We start from the raw sequence: 22,870 nt of genomic DNA, 5'->3' as shown, positions 1-22,870 counted from the left end.
AATGCCTAAAATATTCTTGCTTAAACTCTTAGATATAAAGAAATAACTCAGAAGATTATATACCAAAGACAGAAACATTGACGTCTAGGAGACTCACAGGACAGAATTTGACAAAAGAGGACATTGAAAACTATCTCAGCATGTTCACCCTGAAGTACTTGTAATAATATGGGCATGTAAAGTTCCCCTCAAATACACACCTGAGAAATGGGCTTTGTGTGAAGGCAGTTGATCCCACCAATAAAAACCATATTGGGCATGATGGGTCTGGGGTAATCCTTCACAAAGTCGCTTTTCAACAGCCAGACTGAGGCTGAGCTCAGAAGGTCCTGGAGAGTCACGTCTCTCTGAAGGACTTCTGAGGCAAGTGTTGCATAAGGGGAATAAACTACATTGCACATAAAGTTCTCCAGCAAGGCAAGAAGCATATTCTCCACTCGATGCAGGAAGGTCATGTGATCTGAGACTGAAAGCATAGCCCTGGGCACATAGGATGGTGGTTTGGGGCTCTGAGTAGCTTTGGAGTCCAGACTGCAAGGCAACGCAGTCAAGAAATATACAGAAGGCAGAGCTAGGTACTCGGCCACGATGGGACCACAAGGAAGGAAAGGGTCTGCCAACACAGCATCGAAGTTGCTTTCTACCAGGGAAGCCATGAACTCCTTGTTGTGCAGTAAGTGGGAGCAGCCGGATAAAATCATAGCAGAGTCCTTTTGGACTTTCTTGTACGTTTTGATCACATGCTGCAGGAAAGAATCATTCTTAAAAGTTTGAAACCCAAGTTCAGCAAAAGAGTCTTGTAACTCCTCTCTTTGGAATGGTACAGGATACCTCTTCAAGGAAAAAAATGATGCTTCTTTTATTTGAATCGATGCTTCAGGTGCTATGACCACCATTTCATGTCCTCTCTTCTGCAGCTGCTGGATGACCCCGACCATGCTCAGCCAGTGACTGCCATCTACTGGAATTATCAATAGCTTCTCCGCATGGGACACAGAGGGGTTAAGCACACATAGCAGTAGGCCCAGGAGAAGTGGACGTGGGCCCTGGGATGCTACAGTCATGTTGCCTCTGCCTCTGCTGCTGCCTGAGGTCCAACCTTGCCTGCTCACATGTAGCAATAGCCAGTCAATACACCAAGTTAATGTTTGATCATGTCACATGACCAAAGTAATCAGAGGAAAAAGGCCCACTACTTCCTTTCCAGAAAGAGAAAATTTCTTAGAATGCAACACCCAACCCACCTTTGGCCCATGGAGACTTTAAGAACCCCCTTCTCCAATGCTCCCTTGGGGCTCTGCCTCACCACTTTTATCAGTTTTTCATTTTGTTTTGGTTTTGGTTCATTCAACCAACAAATATTCATTATTCATTGAGTCCAGCACAGCACTGGGACCAACCCAGATGAGACTCCTTCTTGTCAGAACTCAAGCTCCATCAAGAAAGACAGACTCATGACTTCAACTGATAAGCAGGGAACTTGGAGACTGAAATGTACTAGAAAGAAGTGAATGAAGTGGATCAGGGGTGGGGGTCTTGCTGGGGTAGAGAGCCACTGGGAAGGGAAATCCACTAGGGAGGGTGTGCACAGAGAGCATCTCCAAGGACAAACATGTACTCATTCAGAGAGATAGTCAGGGGACATCTGACAATCAGGAAATCAAAATAGACAAGCAAACTAAAGCAAGTTCAATTGTATTCATCGCACTAGCCCAAGGTCCAGGGGAAACTCCAACAACTGAGTTAAAGGCAAAGGGAAAATGTGAACAACACAATAAGAATTTGTACTTACTGAGTGTATACTACGTGCCAAGAACTGTTTATATAAATGCCCCATAACACACTTTATGGAATCCCTTAGAACTGTCCTGTAGAAGCAGATAGCATTTTCCCCCACTTTACAAAGATACTGGGGCTAAGAGAATCAGAGCAATTTGCCAGAGTCATGCATATGCTAAGTGGTAGGACTAAGACCCAGGCCCTGGGGGTCTGTGCCCAGAGTACCTGCTCTTAGCAATTCCTCATGGTCTCTAACAGCCCCTGGATAATGATGCCCAAGCCCTTGATTGAAATTTACAAGCAATTAGAAGCTGGAAGACAAGCTGTGATCCTGGGTCATTACCCAATCAAATTAAGAAGAGAAAAGGCATGTGGAAGAAATTTGAGGCCAAGAACAGTGTACTCAAGCAGTACAAGCTGGTGCCCTAAGAGACCCGGCAAAGGGTTGGGAGCGAGTATATAGTAGTTGCTGGACAAAATGCCCCTCCCAAAGAATGGGCAAACCATTCTTTCAGGCATAAGTGAACCCTGCCATCTTTTTGGGGGTGCAGATCAGTGGCTCTTCTTCAGAAGACCCAGATGAAAGCACAGATCCCAAAATTTCTTCCATGGACATCACTGGCCACCCACACTTGGGGATGTCATAGGAAGGTCATGGATAAGCTGCCAACTTTAAAGATTTGGTGTCCCATGGTATGCAGTAACAGGGCCCCCTCGTCCTGGTGCTTAGGGTCCCTTTTCCCTGAGCCACCATCCTTGCTCAACAGGTGCCCCATCTCCCATGGGGATGCATGTGTGCGCACATGTGCCCTCCTCTCTACCTACAAGCACTCTCCATTCTGGGCAAGCAGGAAAGATGTGGCAGTGCTTTTGTTCTTTGTTGTGTCCTTATCTGCAATCATGAAACCTGCAGTCCAAGCTCAACTTTAAGAGTGATAATTCTTCCAAAGTCCCAAAGTCATCAGTTCATCTACAGATCACACAGAGCAAAGGGACACACAGTTGCCACTGTAATGATTTTATGACTTTTCGGAATCATGCAGAGCACTGGAGTCTTTTTTTTTTTTTTTTTTTTTTTTAATGTAGTACTGGGGACAGAACCCAGGGCTTCATGCATGCTCAGCAAATGCTCTACCAGTGAGCTACACCTCTAGCATGTGGACATTTTCTAGGCTGGTATGTACATGGAAGGTTTGAGACTACAACTCTCCCCTGATCAGTAAATACTGTTTCCTAATCTTCATGGCAGGCAATCCACTTTCATCACGACCACTCTCACAACCACTGCCAAGTGACCCAATAAAGCTGCTGCCCTGGCACCAGAGCAGATCTGACACTTAAACCCCACTGCTAATTCTCTCATTCACTGAATATTTATGGAACATTTGAGCACTTCTGTGTGCGAAGCATTCTGCCAAAATGAGAGCCAGAAAACCAATGTAGAGATGGCCTGGCCTATGAGGAGGGGTCCAGCAGGCAAGACATACTTACAACCAGAGAACTACAGGGCAGAGTGAGATATGCTCTGGTGGTCACAGAAGAAAAGCAGGGCAGCAATGTTTTCTTGCACTGGGAGCTACTGAAGAGTGAGGTGTTCATGTAAAGTCCCTGGAACCCATAAGGAAGTGTCTTCTTTTTAAACTGAAGCTAGAAGTTATCCCAACACAATTAATAATTCCACCACTTGGGGCTCTTGAGTTCCTTTGATCTGAACAGAAAGGAGGGACTTATTACTAAAGGAACAATGTAAACGCATCCATTGTCCTATAGATCATCTATGGGACCCTTCAGGGGGAAACAAAGCCATCCTCTTCAAACCTCTGCAGCATTCTGTTCTGATCTACCTTTCCTTGTTTACCAGTTTGTGGATCTGTATGTGCTATTAGACTGTACATAAGTACCTACATTGCTTACAGGCAGGATTTCAGTTTAGGAATCTGTCTCACCCAGGTACCCATCCACAATCTTATAGATGGAATGTACTCAGTAAAAGTTCTGTATAGCTCAACTTCCCTCTCCCTTCGCCAAGCACCAAATCCAAGCAAGTAATTGCTGAATATGGATGATTTTCCCACCACCTCTCAGCCCCCTCTGGCAGCTCCCCAACGAGTAGCTGTAGGCCCCAGTCTCTTCAACCCCTAGCTGTCCTGACTCACTGCATCAGCTGCTCCCTGCCCTGCCCCACTACCCACTACTTCTGGAACCTTGCTCAATAGCTTCTTAAGACCCACAAGAACATCCATACTCCACCATCCTGCCTTCAGGACTTCCTGGAATGGACCCACGCCACCTATGCAAGAATATTGTCCTCTCTAGCTCTTCTGCTTGATTCCTCCCTCTCTCCTATGCCCTCCAGCCATCCTGGATCATTTGCCCTTCCCAAAACCTGCTTTGTACTTTTCCAAGTTGCTTTGTTCATACTGGACTTCATTCCTAATCAGCCTACTAATGTTTATTGTGTGCTTATTAAGTGCCAAGTCCAGGAATTCAAATTGGGTCACTCCATGTGATATAAAGTTGGCAGTTTGTTCTGGAGAGAGAATGCACCCAGTTCCACTCATTATCCTTCATGTTGAAATCTTAGAAAGTTCATTAGTTAATCATTTTCCCCTAAGAACTACATGAACTTTATTGGTGTGTTGCAACTGATCAAAGCAAGGAACATAGTGCCCAAAAAAGAACAGAGAGAAAATGGAGAGAACTCAGATGTTGAGAAATGCCAAAAAGAAAACCACCACGATACAGCAGTTCCAGTGGAACTAATCTCTGCATCCTAAATTTACCACCAGTACTATAGAGACAGCACACAGGTTATAACAAGCTTGACTTACTAGACCAGTGATTCTATGGACTGGGGAGCCTTGGGGATCCCCAAGAATTTTTAAGGAGAAATTTACAAAGTCAAAACTATTTCCAAGATGGGCCTGTAGCATAGGCCTGTAATCCCAACTACTCCAGAGGCTGAGGCAGGAAGTCCAGGCCAGTCTGAGCAACTTAGCAAAACACCCTCTACTCTCCATGAAAAAAAGAAAGAAAAGAGAGAGAGAGAGAGAGAGAGAGAGAGAGAGAGAGAGAAAGAAAGTAAGTTAGTTTCCCTGACAATGAGGCTGACTTTTTCACTCATTCTCTTACAAGTGTACAGTGGAAATGACTAGTGGCTTCCCGCTGCCTGACATCAAAACAGACTGAATGCAAAAGAAGACACGAGAATTCAACTATTAAGTCAGATAATAAAACCAGATGTGAAAAATGTAAAACCTCACCACTCTTCTCACCGGATTATTTTGTTTGTAAAAACCGCTATTTTCTCATATGAACGGGATTTATGTTAGTGTGCAAAGGGTTGTTATTACTGCCTAATGAATATACCTTTTTAATTCTTATACAAGTGATAGATACAAGACAGACCAAGTAAAGCACCCGGGCCTGAGGACAAAATGTTCCAAACAGCAGTCCTACAGCCACACGACGTCCCTCACCCAGGGTCTGGGCAAACAGTGCCGTCAACACACCCTTTCCCTCAGGGTCCTCGCAGGGCGGAGGCAAGGATGTGAGGTCCCACAGCATTTCAAGAAGCATGCCCGCCCGGCCCGCCCGGCCCGCCCGGCCCGCCTCCCCCGAAGGGTCCCTTTGCGCGCGGCACAGCCGAGTGGGCGGGGCGGTGGGCGGGGCACCGCAGAGCACCTCCTTCGGTGAGCACAGCATTCTGGGATGCGGCATCGACAGAGGCCTCTACCAGTGAGAGGCGGCGACGTCACAAGAGGCGCCCCTGTCGGCCGACCTCGCCGTAGCCCTCACTCGGCCCGCGTGCCCCGGCTGCCAGCCGCGCCGCTCGCCGTGCCCTGGCCACGGGCCGTGCCCGCCGCCCAACATGGTGGACTACTACGAGGTGCTGGGCGTGCCCCGGCAGGCCTCCTCGGAGGCCATCAAGAAGGCGTACCGCAAGCTGGCGCTCAAGTGGCACCCCGACAAGAACCCGGAGAACAAGGAGGAGGCCGAGAGGAGATTCAAGCAGGTGGCCCAGGCCTATGAGGTGTTGTCGGACGCCAAGAAACGCGACGTCTACGACCGCTACGGCGAGGCGGGCGTGGAGGGCGGCGGCGCGGGCGCAGGCCCCTTCGAGGACCCCTTCCAGTTCGTCTTCACTTTCCGCGACCCTGCTGAGGTCTTCAAGGAGTTCTTCGGCGGCAGGGACCCTTTTTCGTTTGACTTCTTCGGAGACCCGCTTGAGAACATTTTTGGGGGTCGGAGAAGCAACCGGGGAAGCAGAGGGTCCGCACCCCTTTTCTCTACCTTCAGTGGCTTTCCAGCTTTTGGGGGTGGTTTTTCTCCTTTTGATACAGGATTTACTTCCTTTGGTTCCCTTGAAAATGGAGGCCTTTCTTCCTTCTCCATGTCTTGTGGCAGTGGTGGGACAGGCAGCTTCAAGTCCATGTCAACTTCCACCGAAATAGTTAATGGCAAAAAAGTCACCACCAAAAGAATCATTGAAAATGGCCAAGAAAGAGTGGAAGTGGAAGAAGATGGAGAGTTAAAGTCCCTGGTAATAAATGGCAGAGAGCAGTTGCTACACATCGACACCAAGTAATTCCCCCGGACCTAAAGCATGTTTTGAGGAATAGCAGGACTTTTTTTTAAGACTGCAAGTGAAGTCTACTTTCAAAACAGCTGTACCCAAGAATGTATAAACAGTTCATGCCAACACCTATTTGTTGTTATTGTTGGGACTACACGAATAGAATCTCTGTCTTTAAAACTGTTGTAAATATCTGTATGCACTGTGCTATTTATTAAACTTAATCCAGAGGCAGATGATGATTATTTCATAGTGCTAGGAAAAAAAGTATTCACTACAGCACCTTGATCTTTAATTATTTCATTGTTTGAAATATGAGCCATTGAAATATGAATCATTTACCTTCAATTACTTGACACACAGCAGTGAAAGATACAAACATATTAATATTTCTGGTTTAAAATAAAGATGGATTTTAGTTGTACATAAAACTGATGATATAGTAAGAGCTGACCGTTGTTTAAATGAAATGTTAAACCTGGCTTTTTAAAAACAAATGTAGCAAAATGGGTGAACCTAGTTTTGTGTGGTTGTTGTAACAAATTACCACAAACATGCTGTCTTAAAAAAATGTATATTTCTTCTCTCAAAGTTCTGGAAAGCAGAAGTCTGAAATCCTTTTTCACTGAAAAGAGTGGACCAGGAGTATTAAGGCAAAATGTTCAAGTAAAGGTCTTTAGGCTGCCTAGTTCTTTAATGACTGTCAGGACTGTATTCAGACCTGACTTGGTTCTATAACTACATAGAAGCTGGAAAGAAGCAAGGCCTTTCCCTAAGGCTACACCACACTCCGGAATGCCATGCTTAGGACAGATATCCAATTAGTGTGACAAACCAGTTTTTTCCAAAAAGATGGATTGGGTTGAGGCACCATGCAGCACACTCCAAAGTGTGGCTGCCTTGGGACAGTCCATCACCCAGGGTCTTAACCCTGTGATCTATGGATTACAGAAAAGCAAAAGGACAAGTGAAATAGGCTAACAAAGCAGCAAGCTCTTAGTTCTTTGCAGAGTGGTCCTGTGGTCTGGTTGTCAACTAGAACTGTATGAGATGAGTCTGAAACCTTATTTTGCCCTAGGAGTTCAGTCTGCATGGAATGACATGCAGGTGACTCAAGGCAGGATTTGGGACTCAACACTGTCTCACGGGCACATGGGACGATTGAAGCAATTTTCAGGGAACAGTCCCTGAGATACCTGTGCAGTTGCTCCCTATGTTACTGACCAAGAGTGTCAGAAAGTAACATGCTGTTTCACACCTGTAATTTCAGCAACTTGGTGGGCTGAGGCAGGAGGATCACAGGGCTATGTAGCAAGATTGTGTCTCAAAATGAAAAATAAATGGAGCCGTGGATGGAACTCAGTAGCAGAACACCCTGGGTTTAATACCCAGTCTCTCTCTCACAAAAACAGAAACACAAGCCAAATATTTTTTTAAAACAGACTTCCAGGGCTTTAAAAAAACAAGTTCATTTGGCAGAGAAAGGGGATTCACACCAGTGAGCATGCTTATTAAGGAGTTGCTGGGGTGGTTTTGCTTCCGAAGAAGCTGAGGGACCAGGAGTTTGAACTCACAGAGAGGAGAAGGCAGTGTCTCAGTGGTGATGCATGTGAAATCACTACTTTGCACAGGACAAACTGACTGTGTATAGCAAAACAATAGGTTAGAAGATGGCCAGAAAGAGTTCAGTGGTAGGCAAAAGGCCTGGCATACCAAGGTGTCTCAAAGGTCATGGTCTTTAAGATCTCTGGCTAGTTCTAATGGTTAGGAGCAAACCTAAAAATTAATTAGGACATTCTGGATTCATGCCTCTGAATTGAAAGTTTTCCAAATACAGAGGTGATAAAGCATTTTACTTAAAATTTAGAGCTGAAAATCCATTTTGAAAAATGTGTATGCTGGATCAAAATCTCCTATGAACTAAAGTTGAGGAATAAAATTAAGCATATAAAGAGAATGAGCATCAAAAGAAGCTACCAAATAGGAGGGTTTTTTAAAAAAATCTGAATTATTTAAAATGTTCACAATATTCTAAGTGAAAGTAAAGAGACTGGTAATGAAAAAATAACATAGGGTAGCATCATTGGCATCAGGTGAATTATGAGGGACATTACTGAAACATAATAGCCAGCAATATACACAAGAAACAACCACTAACACTACATGCACCAGCCTGGCTGCTATGAACACACCAAAGACTTCTTTAAAAACTACATTTTGAGTAAATATGACCTACATCAGGAAAAATATTAGTTATATAAATATCTAGGAGAATTAGGCAGATTCACTGACTCCATTAGAGAAGAAGTGAATTTAGGCAATTTGGGTAAATGTTCAGAATATTTACAAACTTTAATCATGTAGTATCCACTGGTGACAAAGCATTTCAAATCTAACTCTTCCTAATGAAGCCATGCTGCATAAGTAGAACACACAGTAGGTTGCTTCCTCTCCACTGACTGCTTGGTTTTGTGAGCCCTCTCCAACTCCCCCCAGACAGAACCATTACAAACTATGTCAACAAGCCCAACCTGCTGGTTGCTGTACATTTCCACTAAACACCTGCAAGCAAATCTGCCCATGTGGGTCAGTCCATTCCTCAATTTCTCTGCCACTGCACAGGGAGGACATGGCAACACCTGGAGAGTTCTGCCCTGACAAACGGACAGCTGGGAGTCACATCACTGCTTGTCAATCATGACACAGATCCCATGCCAGCCTCTCAGCCCCACGGTGGTCAGTGCAAACCTTAAGCACATGAGCAAAGACGCCTTAACAATTTAACTCACTGAAGACGATTAGGAGAAGGAGACACAGGAAACATGAGGGACACCAGAGGTAAGTAAGCACTGGACAGCAAGTTTCTTTTTCAAGGTACTCTGCCTGGAACATGGACTGGAAAGGGACCAATACAGACCTGAGAGAGTGGCTTCCTGTGGACACAGTTTATTCCTCCAATGAAGACCATGTTGGGCATGACAGGCCTGGGGTAGTCCAACACAAAGTCCCCTCTGAACAACCACACTGATGCATGGCTGAAAATATCCACCAAAGACACCTCTCTCTGCAAAAGCTCAGAGGCCAGGTTCGCATAAGGAGTAAAACCAATATTGCAAAAGTAGTTCGAGAATAGAGGATACAGCATGTTCTTGACCCTTTGCAGGAAGGTCATGTGGTCTGAATTCATTGTCAGTAACCCAGGAATATATGACAAAGGGTTTGGGCACTGTGTGCCCTCAGAGTCAAAGTTGCAGGGAAGGGCTCGCAGAAAAAACACAGCAGGAATATCCAGGTACTTAGCCAACACGGACCCACAGAGGTAAACTGGATCTGTCAAAACCACATCAAAGGAACTGGAATTCAAATGACTGATAAGGGTCTTGTTATGCAGAACCGCTGTACATGAACCGTAATAGAGCACAGCCATATTTTTCAAAACTTGCACCGATTTTACAAATAGCTTCACAATGTGATGATTTTCAAAGGCCCCTAAAAGACTGTGCATTACGATGTGACTGTATTCTTCTTCTGTATATGAAACAGCATATGTTTCCAGGGAGAAAAAGTTTTCTCTCTTGACATGAATATTCACCTCTGGAGCCAGGACCACAGTGTGATGGCCTCGGGCATGGAGCTCCCGCACAACATCCCGCATGCTCAGCCAGTGGCTGCCCTCCATGGGCACCACCAGCACCTTCCTGCCCTCAGCCCTGGGCAACACACACAGCAAGAACAACACTGCAAGCCCTCGCAGGGGCCCCTGGAGCCCCACAGCCATCTGCACTGAAGCCTGCAGCAGGCGACTTTCCACACCAAGCTCTGCCACCTTCAGCACTTCCTTTGACTTTAGTATGTTGTCACACAGCCATCTACCAGAACCAGCTGTCATTGGACTACAGAGTTAATCATTAAGGAATCAAAGCACAGAAACTCCATCCCTGCCTTCCACCACTGCCCAGCCTTGTGCCTGCATCTGAGGAGAAACAGATCTTATCTCTTGTTCCTGGGAAAACTTCTCTGACCCCGAGCTCTCTCTTGGGGACATCCTAGTTCACCTCTTGACTTTCAGGCAGTTCCGAGAAGAAGGCTCTGGACACTCACTACATTTCATCAATTCCTCTGTTACCCACATTCTTTCTGGGTGCCAGTGAGTTGACGTTTGGTCCCTGATGCAACCTCTCTACTGAATGTGGCCCTGTCTGCTGATTCTTTAAATTCTCACATGGCATTCATGAGTAGTAGGAATTATATAAGAATAATTCTTTCCTAAGCTAGCTTTTCTAAACCAAAGATTGGTTTTCTGACTGTCTTGTTTCATGCATTTACTTCACCAGGAATCACTGTAACGATCAGGGAATGGTATTTAAAGCAGATGTCAAGAGTAATAGTGGTAAGGTGTAACTTGAGCTCAAGATGATTACACAATCCTTCCTGAAAAGTAGGCTGAGAATTTTGTATCCACCCTACAGGGCCATGTCTGCCACTATATAAAGCATAAGTGTCAACACCAGCCTAAGCAATGACATAGAGTACATTCTGAGAGCATATTGTCTGTGGGCTGCTCCCCTCAAAGCAGAGGGAGCCAGAGCCTGCCTGGGGTTTGCCCCTGTCTTAATTTCTCCTCCTGTGAAGGAAGCCCAGTCTTCTGCACTCTGGTTAGGGATGTGTGTGGACACTAACTGAACCTGTCACATCCTGAGCTTGTGATGAGGCTTTCCTCCAGGATCACTTCCCTTCTCTGGACACCCTCACACAGTGGCCTTGGACTATAGGGTGAGTGCTCATGTGCAATGTTACCTGCATAAAATCACAAGAGGGAGTGGCGGGTGGCTGAGGAGTCAGACTTGAAGAGTGTTGATGCCGACACAGCTGCTGCTGAAATCTCAGCAAGAGGCGCTGCCGTGGACATTGCCAGCCAACACCACGTGCCCTGGCAGGGAGAGCAGGTTGCTAGACATGGACCCCACTGCTTCTGCCCAGAACTCAATATTCTCTCTTTCTTGCCCTCCAGTCACTGCAGAGATTGAAGGATGTATGCTCCAAGAACAACATCTCTGCTTTCAATGCAGCTAGCACATGCATCTGGAGGTAAACTGCCCAAGGCCAGGCAGCCTAGCTTCTCTAAATCCCAGTTGCCACATCTACTTGGTGGGATGTCCCAGACCTGCTGCAAGAATTATCTGCATTAATTCTTCTGTGTGCCAGAAGACAGGTCCCATGGAGGCCATCCCAAGCTGTGACCAGGCAGCTAGACTCAATTGTGCATGAACTGAAGGGACATTCTGGTGGCCCAAATAGCTCTGGAAATTTTTCAATCAACAGAATATATTGTCTTGCCTTAGGAAACAGGAGGAAAATACTAGAAGAGCAGAAAGGACAGAAGAGGAGGTAGAAAAATAGAAGAAAGAGAAAATATGGAAATATAAATGGTGGCAAGATAGCACTTGGAGGTATGTCCTCCTACAAGATGAAACAAACAAACTAGTGGCTTTAGCAGTATACCACAGATCAGGTGATGTGAACAACAGAAATTCATTGTCATATGGTTCTAGAGGCTGGACACCTGAGACTAATATTACAACAGGGTTTGCACCCTCTAGTTCTGGGGTGGAGAATCTACTGCAGACATCTCCCTGAGCTTCTGCTAGTTGCTGGTAGTCTTTGGTGTCCTTGGCTTTATGGAAGCATCATCTAATCTGCTGTCTCTGTGCTCAAATTTTTATGTTTTTATGAGGACATCAATCTATTAGGTCAGGAACCACAGCAAGAGCCTCATCTTCACTAATTACATCTGCAATGACTCTTTGTCCAAATAAGGTCACATTCTGAGGGGCTGTGTATCAGGACTTCAACACATCTTTTAGGGGGAGGAAATTCAACCTACAATGCCCACCCACCATATCATGCAGTACAACCACAGAAAGCAGGTATGCACATCCTTCAACAGGAGAGAAACAGGCTTGCTACTCAGGGGAAGGGCACCACTTCCTCCTGTAGCTTCACAAGAAAAAACAAAATGACCTCCTTTTAAAGCAGCTTTTGGACTCAAGACTTCTTTATCCTTGACAAAAGATAACGCCAATTACAACAAACTTCATGAAAAGAACTCAGTTCCCTTTTATTTACAATTCTAGAACTGGGCAGTACCTCATTTCATAAACTAGAAAGAGGGTCCTGGTTTCAAGATGGTGGACTAGAGGGCGGCTGCATTTCACGTTGCTCCAGGACGCAGGATTCAAAAGAGGAGATAGTGAGAGACTTGGGACCAACTCAAAGCCGCCGGGTGAGTCTCTCCCGTTGGGGAGGCGTCCCGGATGGGGCGGTAGCCCCGGAACGCAGGGAACTTTGTGAAGTAGAGTTGCTCGGAGAGACGCCCCTCCCCCCACTGGAGCGGTAAACACGGACAACTGGGAGAATCGTAGAGGAGGCGGCTCAGCACAGCGCTTGGACTCGGAGCAACCACTGGGGCTCTGGGCGGCTGCCTGAGGAGGAGCAGCGTGGCAAGCTGTTTAGACTCAGAGCGATCGCTTCCGAACACCGGGGGGCTGCCCGGAGGAAGAGGAGAAACGCAGCGGGTCGCTTGGTCTAGGAGTGACTGCATCAGAGCCACAGGCGGTTGCCAGAGGAGGAGGCGAGTGGTGAGTTGTTTGGACTCAAAGCGACCACTCCTGAACGCCCGGGGGGCTACAGTAGTGGTCGCTTTGAGGAGGAGGAACAGGGCGGGTCACTTGGACTCGGAGTGACTGCCTAGGGCTACGGGCGGTTGGCAGGAGGAGGAGACGAGAAGTGAGTTGCTTGGACTCCTAGTGACCGCGTGGGAACACCGGGCGGCTGTCCGGAGGAGGAGGTGTGTGGTGGGTCTCTGGGTCTTGGAGCTATTGTACGGGGCTCCAGGTGGCGGCTCAGAGGAGGGGCCGCATAGCCAGGTGATTAGGTGCAGAGCAGGGTCCCAGGACCGGCTTCTTGCTGGAAGAGCCGCACAGAGACACGCCTAGGGGCGGAGTGAAGGTTCCAGGACTGCGGGCAGATTCTCTGGGAGAGGCAGCCTAAGGAGACTCGTCTGCGAAGGGTGAGGCTCCCAGGCCCAGGAGGTAGGTCCGGGCCCCTGGGAACATTGCAGAGGAAGACAGCCCAGCCCAGGCGGTAGTTGTAGATTGAGGGGAACCTCTAGGAGGGGAACTGACCAGCGAGACCTCCCCACCGGGTAAGTCTTCCCCGCCAGGTGAGGTTTTCCCACAAGGTCGGTAAAACCAGAGACACAGGCACAAACAGGCCATGCCTCAGCCCGCAGCCTAGTTTCCCTTTGGATGACCATTGGTCAACAAGTGGAGGCACCTCTGCCCACTATCGGGAATATACCCCACCTGAGGGTCACCACCCCTAGAGAGGCAGCTTCCTTGTGGAGCACCGCATTATCAACTTCCTCCAAGACTGCAGGCTACTGAAGGATAAGAGGGGAAATACTAGCAATCTTCAGGGACATTATAAGTCAATAGAGGAAATCTGCAATATCTTAATGACCCACGGATTCCTGAACAATATGAGAAAACAGGGAAGAAAATGCCCCAAACAAATCTAGATGTTACATCAATAAAATCCAACGACAGCATGGCAGAAGAAATGACAGAAAGGGAATTCAGAATGTACATAATTAAAATGATCAGGGAAGCAAACGATGAGATGAAAGAGCAAATGCAGGCATTGAATGATGAGATGAAAGAGCAAATGCAGGCATTGAATGATGAGATGAAAGAGCAAATGCAGGCATTGAATGATAGCACCAATCGACAGTTAAAAGAGCAAATACAGGAAGCAAAAGATCATTTCAATAAAGAGTTAGAGATATTGAAAAAAAACCAAACAGAAACCCTTGAAATGAAGGAAACAATAAACCAAATTAAGAACTCCATAGAAAGCACAACCAATAGGATAGAACACCTGGAAGACAGAACCTAGATATTGTAGACAAAATATTTAACCTTGAAAACAAAGTTGAACAAACAGAGAAGATGGTAAGGAATCATGAACAGAATCTCCAAGAACTATGGGATATCATGAAAAGGCCAAATTTGAGAATGATTGGGATTGAGGAAGGCTTAGAGAAACAAACCAAAGGAATGAACAATCTATTCAATGAAATAATATCAGAAAATTTCCCAAATCTGAAGAATGAAATGGAAAATCAAGTTCAAGAGGCTTATAGGACTCCAAATACACAAAATTACAACAGACCCACACCAAGGCACATTATAATGAAAATACTGAACATACAAAATAAAGACAGAATTTTAAAGGCTGTGAGAGAAAAGAACCAAATTACATTCAGGGGGAAACCAATATGGATATCAGCAGATTTTTCAATCCAGACCCTAAAAGCTAGAAGGGCCTGGAACAACATTTTTTCAAGCTCTGAAAGAAAATGGATGGCAACCAAGAATCTTATACCCAGCAAAACTTACCTTCAAATTTGATTATGAAATAAAATCATTCCATGATAAACAAAAGCTAAAAGAATTTACAAAAAGAAAGCCAGCATTACAAAACATTCTCAGCAAAATATTCCATGAGGAAGAGATAAAACACAAAGAAGCAAATCAGCAAAGGGAGGAATTATCCTAAAGGAACTGTCAAATAAAGGAGGAACCAAGTTGTGTCAAAAAATAAATAAATAAATAAAATTTAAAAAATGAACCAAATGACCAGGAATACAAATCATATCTCAATAATAACCCTGAATGTTAATGGCCTGAATTCATCAATCAAAAGACACAAACTGGCAGATTGGATTAAAAAGAAAGATCCAACAATATGTTGCCTGCAAGAGACTCACCTCATAGAAAGAGATACCCATAGACTAAAGGTGAAAGGATGGGGAAAAACATACCATGCACATGGACTCAGCAAAAAAGCTGGAGTATCCATCCTCATTTCAGATAATGTGGACTTCAAGCCAAAGTTAGTCAGAAGGGATAAAGAAGGACATTTCATACTGCTTAAGGGAAGCATAAATCAGCAAGATATAACAATCATAAACATCTATGCCCCAAACAGTGGCTCATCCATGTATGTCAAACAAATCCTTCTCAATTTTAGAAACCAAATAGACCATAACACAATAATACTAGGTGATTTTAACACACCTCTCTCACCACTGGACAGATCTTCCAGACAAAAATTGAACAAAGAAACCATAGATCTCAATAACACAATCAATAATTTAGACTTAACAGACATTTATAGAATATACCATCCAACCAAGAGCAAATACACTTTCTTCTCAGCAGCACATGGATCCTTCTCTAAAATAGACCATATATTATGCCACAAAGCTAATGTTAGCAAATACAAGAAGATAGAGACACTACCTTGTATTCTATCAGATCATAAAGGATTAAAGTTAGAAATAACCTCAATAACTGTTTTTTAACAGAAACTACTCCAACACCTGGAGATCAAACAATATGCTATTATATGATGAATGGATAACAGAAGATATTAGGAAGGAAATTTAAAAATTCTTAGAGGTAAATGAGAACAAAGAAACATCATATCAAAATCTCTGGGACACTATGAAAGCAGTACTTAGAGGAAAATTTATTTCATGGAGCGCATTTAATAAAAGAAGTAAAATTCAACAAATAAACAACCTAACACTACAGCTCAAAGCCCTAGAAAAAGAAGAACAGACCAACACCAAAAGTAGTAGAAGACAGGAAATAGTTAAACTCAGAGCTGAAATCAACGAAATTGAAACAAAAGAAACAATACAAAAAATTGACAAAATAAATAGTTGGTTCTTCGAAAAAATAAACAAAATTGATAAACCTTTAGCCACACTAACAAAGAGAAGATGAGAGAAAACCCAAATTACTAAAATTCGGAATGAACAAGGAAATATCACAACAGACACGACTGAAATACAAAACATAATTAGAAGCTATTTTGAAAATCTATACTCTAACAAAATAGAAAATTTCAAAGACATCAACAGGTTTCTAGAGACATATGAATTGCCTAAACTGAACGAGGAGGACATACACAATTTAAATAGACCAATTTCAAGTAATGAAATAGATGAAGTCATCAAAAGACTACCAACAAAGAAAAGTCCGGGACCAGATGGGTTCTCAGCCAAGTTCTACAAAACCTTTAAAGAGGAGCTCATTCCAATACTCCTCAAAGTATTCCATAAAATAGAAGAGGAGGGAACCCTCCCAAACTCGTTCTATGAAGCCAATATCACCCTGATACCTAAACCAGACAGAGACACATCGAGGAATGAAAATTTCAGACCAATATCCTTAATGAACATCAACGCAAAAATTCTCAACAAAATTTTAGCAAATCGCATACAAAAACATATTAAAAAGATAGTGCACCATGATCAAGTGGGTTTCATCCCAGGGATGCAAGGTTGGTTCAACATCAGGAAATCAATAAATGTAATTCACCATATCAATAGACTTAAAGTCAAGAATCACATGATTATTTTGATAGATGCAGAAAAAGCATTTGATAAATACAGCATCCCTTCATGCTCAAAACACTAGAAAAAATAGGGATAGTGGGAACATTCCTTAACATTGTAAAGGCCATCTATGCTAAGCCCATGGCTAATATCATTCTAAATGGTGAAAAACTGAAAGCATTCCCCCTTAAAACTGGAACAAGGCAGGGATGCCCTCTTTCACCACTTCTTTTCAATATCGTCCTTAAAACTCTAGCCAGAGCAATTAGACAGACCAAAGAAATTAAAGGGTTACGAATAGGAAAAGAAGAACTCAAACTATCCCTGTTTGCTGATGATATGATTATATATTTAGAGGAACCAGGAAATTCCACCAGAAAACTTTTAGATCTCATAAGTGAATTCAGTAAAGTAGCAGGATATAAGATCAATGCACATAAATCTAAGGCATTTTTATACATAAGTGATGAATCTTCAGAAAGAGAAATTAGGAAAACTACCCCATTCACAATAGCATCGAAAAAAAATACTTGGGAATCAATCTCACAAAAGAGGTGAAAGACCTCTACAGTGAGAACTACAGAACACTAAAGAAAGAAATTAAAGAAAACCTCAGAAGATGGAAAGATCTCCCATGTTCTTGGATAGGAAGAATTAATATTGTCAAAATGGCCATACTACCAAAAGTGCTATACAGATTCAATGCAATTCCAACTAAAATCCCAATGATGTACTTTACAGAAATAGAGCAAGAAATTATGAAATTCATCTGGAAGAATAAAAAAAACAGAATATCTAAAGCAATCCTCAGTAGAAAGAGTGAAGCAGGGGGTATCGCAATACCAGATCTTCAACTCTACTACAAAGCAATAGTAACAAAAACGGCATGGTATTGGTACCAAAATAGAAAGGTGGATCAATGGTACAGAATAGAGGACATGGACACAAACCCAAATAAATACAATTTTCTCATACTAGACAAAGGTGTCAAAAATATGCAATGGAGAAAAGATAGCCTCTTCAACAAATGGTGCTGGGAGAATTGGAAATCCATATGCAACAGAATGAAACTAAACCCATATCTCTCACCATGCACGAAACTAAACTCAAAATGGATTAAGGACCTCGGAATCAGACCAGAGACCGTGCATCTTATAGAAGAAAAAGTAGGTCCAGAGCTTCAACATGTTGGCTTAGGACCAGACTTCCTCAACAGGACTCCCATAGCACAAGAAATAAAAGCAAGAATCAATAACTGGGATAGATTCAAACTAAAAAGCTTTCTCTCAGCAAAGGAAACTATCAGCAATGCAAAGAAAGAGCCTACAGAGTGGGAATGTCCAACACACAGGCTCTGGACAGGTCCACAGCACCCTCAGAGCACATGGGCCAGAAGCAGCAATTCTTAGTACAATCACTGAACCGTTCCACGTTACACACCCACGAAAAGGACCCCGGGATGGCCAGGGATCCTGGCACACTCTTAGCGAACCTCTGCTGTAGGGGAGGCTTGGAAGACGTCTAGTATTCAGGCTGAAATGTACACATATTTAGGTTTCCAGGCTGTCGACCCCTTTGCAAATGACTCAGTCCTGCACTGTGGCAGGAGAGCCCCATAGACAACAGTCACAGATGGGCTGGACGTGTCCCAGGAAAATCAAGCCAAGGGTTAGGGTCGGCCTGTGGCTCTAGTTTTCCAATCCCTGCTCCAGATGACGATGATGACCGAGGTGGCAACTCCAACCCGCATGTCCACTCGGCCTGCTCACTCCCTTCTTTTCAGGGCTGCCCAGGGTCCTTTCATCCAGAACTTCCCTCTTATCAAACAGCCCAGCCGACACTCCACGGCCCTTCGCTCCTTCACAAGCCTCCTGCTGCTTCTTCACACCCGTCTCCCCCATTTGTGGGAGCGCCTCAGGCAGGGACAATGTCTGCTCTGCTCTCTGTGCATCCCCAGTGTCCAGAGCAACGTCCGCTACGGGAGGCTCTCCATAAATCCCTGCTGAAAGAATGAGCCAGCTTTGGTTGCCTGCCTGTCTCAATCCTGCACTCCGTTTCACTCTTCAGTGGAGGAAGGAGGTTCACTCATGAAACAGGAACGGGCAAGGACCCCGTGCTCCTTTTCCAGGACGTGGTCCCTACTCTGGAACACATGCTAAGGAAAGGCCAACCTCTCCCCTTACATGCCCTCCCGCAGCACAGAGCACTCAGTCAGTATGGACTGACACACACAGGGACTTACCCCCACTTGGGCCAGTTCTGCAACACCAGCAGGGTGTCCACAGGTCAGGGCAATTCTGACACCAACCAGAGTCATGCTGACCTCATGAGTTCAGGGCTCCGTTCCATGAGACTGTCCCCATGTCACACACCACGACTTCTGTAGACCTTGCTACACACCAGATGTGCCATATGCACTTCCTGTGCTCAGCCCTTCATTAGAAAGGCACTCGGACCCAAGGAAGTGGCTGGCCACTGCTTGACCCCCGAGGCTCTTACACAGGATGCAGATCAACACCCAGCTGAGGCAGCAGCATCTGGGGTGGGTGAAGGAGGACAGAATTCCCCTGCAGCCACAGGGGCCCCACCTCCGTGCCTTCGGCCACATGGAATCTCTCTACATCCGATCTTGCTGCCTTTTCACGTAGGTTTCCTTTTGCTTTGGCTTGAGTGATGAACCCTGTGCACTGGTAATCAGCTCAACTCTCAGCCCCTTTCCCCTCCCCTCCCTCCAGTCACCTGCTTGGTTCCCCTGGAAACGTGCTCCGTGCTTGTGGCATTTCCAAAATACCAAATGAGAATTTTTGGTGATCGACTTTCTAACAGGAGTGAGATGAAATCTGAATGCAGATTCGATTTGCATTTCACTGATTGCTAGGGATGCTGAACATTTCTTTACAAACTTGATAGCCATTTACATTGCCTCTCTGGGTATACGACTATTTAGACTTTTTGTCCATTGAATGGGTTACTTCCTTTGTGTTAAGATTTTTGCATTGTTTGTATATTCTGCATATTAAACCCTTGGGAGGATTAACTGGCAAAGAAATTTTTCTCATTCTGTATACTGTCTCTTCAGGCTCTCCTTTCCGTTGTTGTATGGTTTTTAAGTTTAATCTCATCCAACGTACTGATTCCTGGTTTTATTTATTGCATTTCAGGAGACTTGTTAAGGAACTTAGTGCCTGTACACATCCTTGGAAACATTAAGAAGATGCTACAACATGTCAAGTAGAATTCATCACAGCATCACAAGGGTGGGTCAACATAAGCAAATCAATAAGTATAATTCACCATGAAAACATTTTTTAAATCATATAATCACCTCAAGATACAAAAAAAAAAAACTCCTCTACAAAATTCAGCACCTCTTCATGTTAAAAACAAAGAAACTAGGGATACAAGGAACTTACGTCAGCCATTGTTAAGGCTATATGCAATAATCCCAAGGCTAGAGTTCCACTGAACACAGAAAAACTGAAAGCAATTTCTCTAAATCAGGAAAAGATAAGGAGTTCCATTCTCACCACTTTTATGCAGCATATTTCTTGAAACTCTAATCAAAGCAATCAGCCAAGAAAAGAAATAAGAGGGACAAAAGTAGAAGAAGTCATATTACCTCCACTTACTGATGACAAGATTCTGTATCTAGAAGACCCAAACAATCCCACCAGAAGACTTCTAGAGCTGATAAACAAACTCACCAAAGCACTAGGATACAAGCTCAAAATACATATAAATCCTCTACTCCAATAATGAATCTACCAAAAAAGAAATCAGAGAAACTATGCCATTCAAAATAAACCCCCCCAAAAATAAAATAAAATGCTTGGGAAATAAATCTAATCAAAGCTGTAGAAGAACTCTACAGTGAAAACAATGGAACACTGACTTGGGAAACTGAAGACCTTCGCAGATGGAACAAAACTCCCATGTCCATAGACCGGCAGAATTTATATTGTCAAACTGGCAATACTACCAAGGCATGATAGAGACTCAATGCATCCCCATCAAAATACCAATGACACTCTTCACAGGACTAGAAAACCAGTCCCAAAATTCATTTGGAAGAATAAGACCTAGAATAGACAAAGCCATTCTGGGCAAGGAGAGTGAGGTTAGAGGCATCATAATGCCACATCTCAAGTCATACTACACAGCCAGAGAAACAAAGAGAACATGGGGTAGGCATTAAAACAGACATGAAGATCGATGCACAGCACAGAGGACACACAGTCAAGTACACACAGATAGTCGGCTGTACCTAACGAAGGTGCCAAAAATATAAGTGGGAGAAAACGGTCTTCTTAACAAATGGTGCTGGGAAAAATGAACATCAAAATGAAGAAAAAAAAGGATCCCTATTTTGACTCTGCACAAAAATCAACATCAAATTGATCAAAGACCTAGGAGTTAGAAGAGAAATTCTGCCACTGCTAGAAGAAAACATGTGGTCAACACTCCTGGAAGCTAGAGCAAATGAGGAAAACGTGGGAAACCCCGGAAAACAGAAGGGAGCACAGAAGAGTAGAGGATGGATAGGGAAAGGGAAGAGGGAGGAGAAAGGACGGGAAAGGTGGAACTTAATTACAGTTTACATATAATGACAGTGACATACATATTCCTGTGTATATTCACTTACGTATCTGTGTGTGTCTATATATATAAATACGTATCCCAGAGTGAATTTCACCCTTACATACACACCTCTAAGGGAATGATTATTTAAAAAGCTGTAAATAATTATGATGAAGAACAGTAAAGAAAGGGGGGAAAGAGAGAGAGGGAGGGAAGTGAAAGGGAAGAAGTGAGGATGGACAAGGAGGAGATGACACTGCATGGCATGTATCAACATGATCCCCTACGTTATGTGCGACTATGATGCACGACTTTAAGAAAGAGAAGGCAAAAAAGGATGCGTTTTTTTCAAATGCACATTTAAAGCAAAGCAAAATGATTCTGCAGAAAAAAAGATCAACAACATAAATAGGGTCTTGCAGAGATGCTCTTCCAGGAAAATGGGAAATAAGGAGAAAAGGAAGATGAACATGAAGACCATGGTCACGGAGCCTACAGAGCAGAGAGGAATGGATGACAGGTGTGCTTCAGGAAGAAACCAGAACAAAACTTCAGGGGCTTGATGGAGGACAGCCTTCAAGCTCTGAGAAGGATCTGGGGTGAATTTCAGGCTTCCTGCCTGTGGCAGGCAGAAGAATGGCCCCAAAAGGCTCACCACATCCTAATCCCTGAAACCCGTGAAACTGTTGCATTGCGTGGCAACGGGACTGTGCAGGTATGGTCAAGGGTGTTGATGAGAAGTGACTGTCCTGGAGTTCTGGGCAGGCCCACAGTGGCCACATGGGCCCAAATAACTGAAAGAGGGAGAGGTGGCCATCAGAGCTTTCAACACGCTACACCACATCCACCAGGAAATGAGAAAGGGACACTGAACTCGAGAATTAAAAATAAGAAGGAATGTTTCTAACAAGAGGAAGCAGTATTATAAATAGAATGAGCTTACATGACGAGAGAGGAAGAAAATCAATCACACATATTGTATGAATGGCCAGAACTCTCACATCTAAGGAAGTACCAGAGTGCAGTTTCCAGAAAAATACTTTGAAATGATTTAAAAAATTGTCAATATTTTTGGGAAAAGAAAAGAGATTCACCAGGCACAGTGGTGAACACCTGTAATCCCACCAGCTCAGGAAACTGAGGCAGAAGGATCACCAGTTGAAAGAGCCTCAGCAACTTCACAGACCATAAGAAACTCGGGCAGCCCTGGGTTCAATGCCTCGTACAAAAAAAAAAAAGATCTCAAACATGAAATATAATATAAAATAAAGCTGCTCCCCCACCTCCCAACTTATGAAATATAATATAAAATAAAGCTGTTCTCCCACCTCCCAACTTACAACCTAGCTCGAGAGTCTACCAATCCTAGCTAGCGATTGGTTCATCAGTCAGCTTGCAAGTATCCTTCTCCGTTATTGGTCCCCTGTAAGCCCGCGGAATTCAACTGCTTAAGAATAGCTCTCCCGCCA

General features: G+C 44.1%; 2 protein-coding genes across 6 annotated transcripts in view; one reads left to right on the top strand and one right to left on the bottom strand.

The window, feature by feature from the left end:
* The window catches only part of LOC124979722 (UDP-glucuronosyltransferase 1-6-like), a 124,319-nt gene that overhangs the window by 9,571 nt on the left and 91,878 nt on the right, over positions 1-22,870 (bottom strand). The window contains exon 1 of one of the 5 annotated variants that reach the window (XM_047544320.1): positions 9,273-10,176. The exons of 3 other annotated variants lie outside the window; for them this stretch is intronic. In XM_047544320.1, the coding sequence (XP_047400276.1) occupies positions 9,273-10,133 (861 nt within the window). In that variant the 5' untranslated portion in view covers positions 10,134-10,176. Of the gene's footprint in view, positions 1-200; positions 1,080-9,272; positions 10,177-22,870 lie in introns of those variants that run through there. One more of the 5 variants, XM_047544319.1, reaches the window with a different exon arrangement.
* LOC124979726 (dnaJ homolog subfamily B member 3-like) lies at positions 5,651-6,367 on the top strand. The gene has a single exon (XM_047544326.1). It carries the CDS (start codon positions 5,651-5,653, stop codon positions 6,365-6,367), a length of 717 nt encoding a protein of 238 aa, XP_047400282.1.

This window comes from Sciurus carolinensis, chromosome 3 (genome assembly GCF_902686445.1).
Source record: "Sciurus carolinensis chromosome 3, mSciCar1.2, whole genome shotgun sequence".
NCBI lineage: Eukaryota > Metazoa > Chordata > Mammalia > Rodentia > Sciuridae > Sciurus > Sciurus carolinensis.
This window is presented reverse-complemented; position numbering and strand designations above follow the sequence as displayed.

Coding starts and splice junctions, on each gene's coding strand:
- LOC124979726 (XM_047544326.1), top strand. CDS start 5,651: ATGGTGGACTACTACGAGGTGCTGGGCGTGCCCCGGCAGGCCTCCTCG.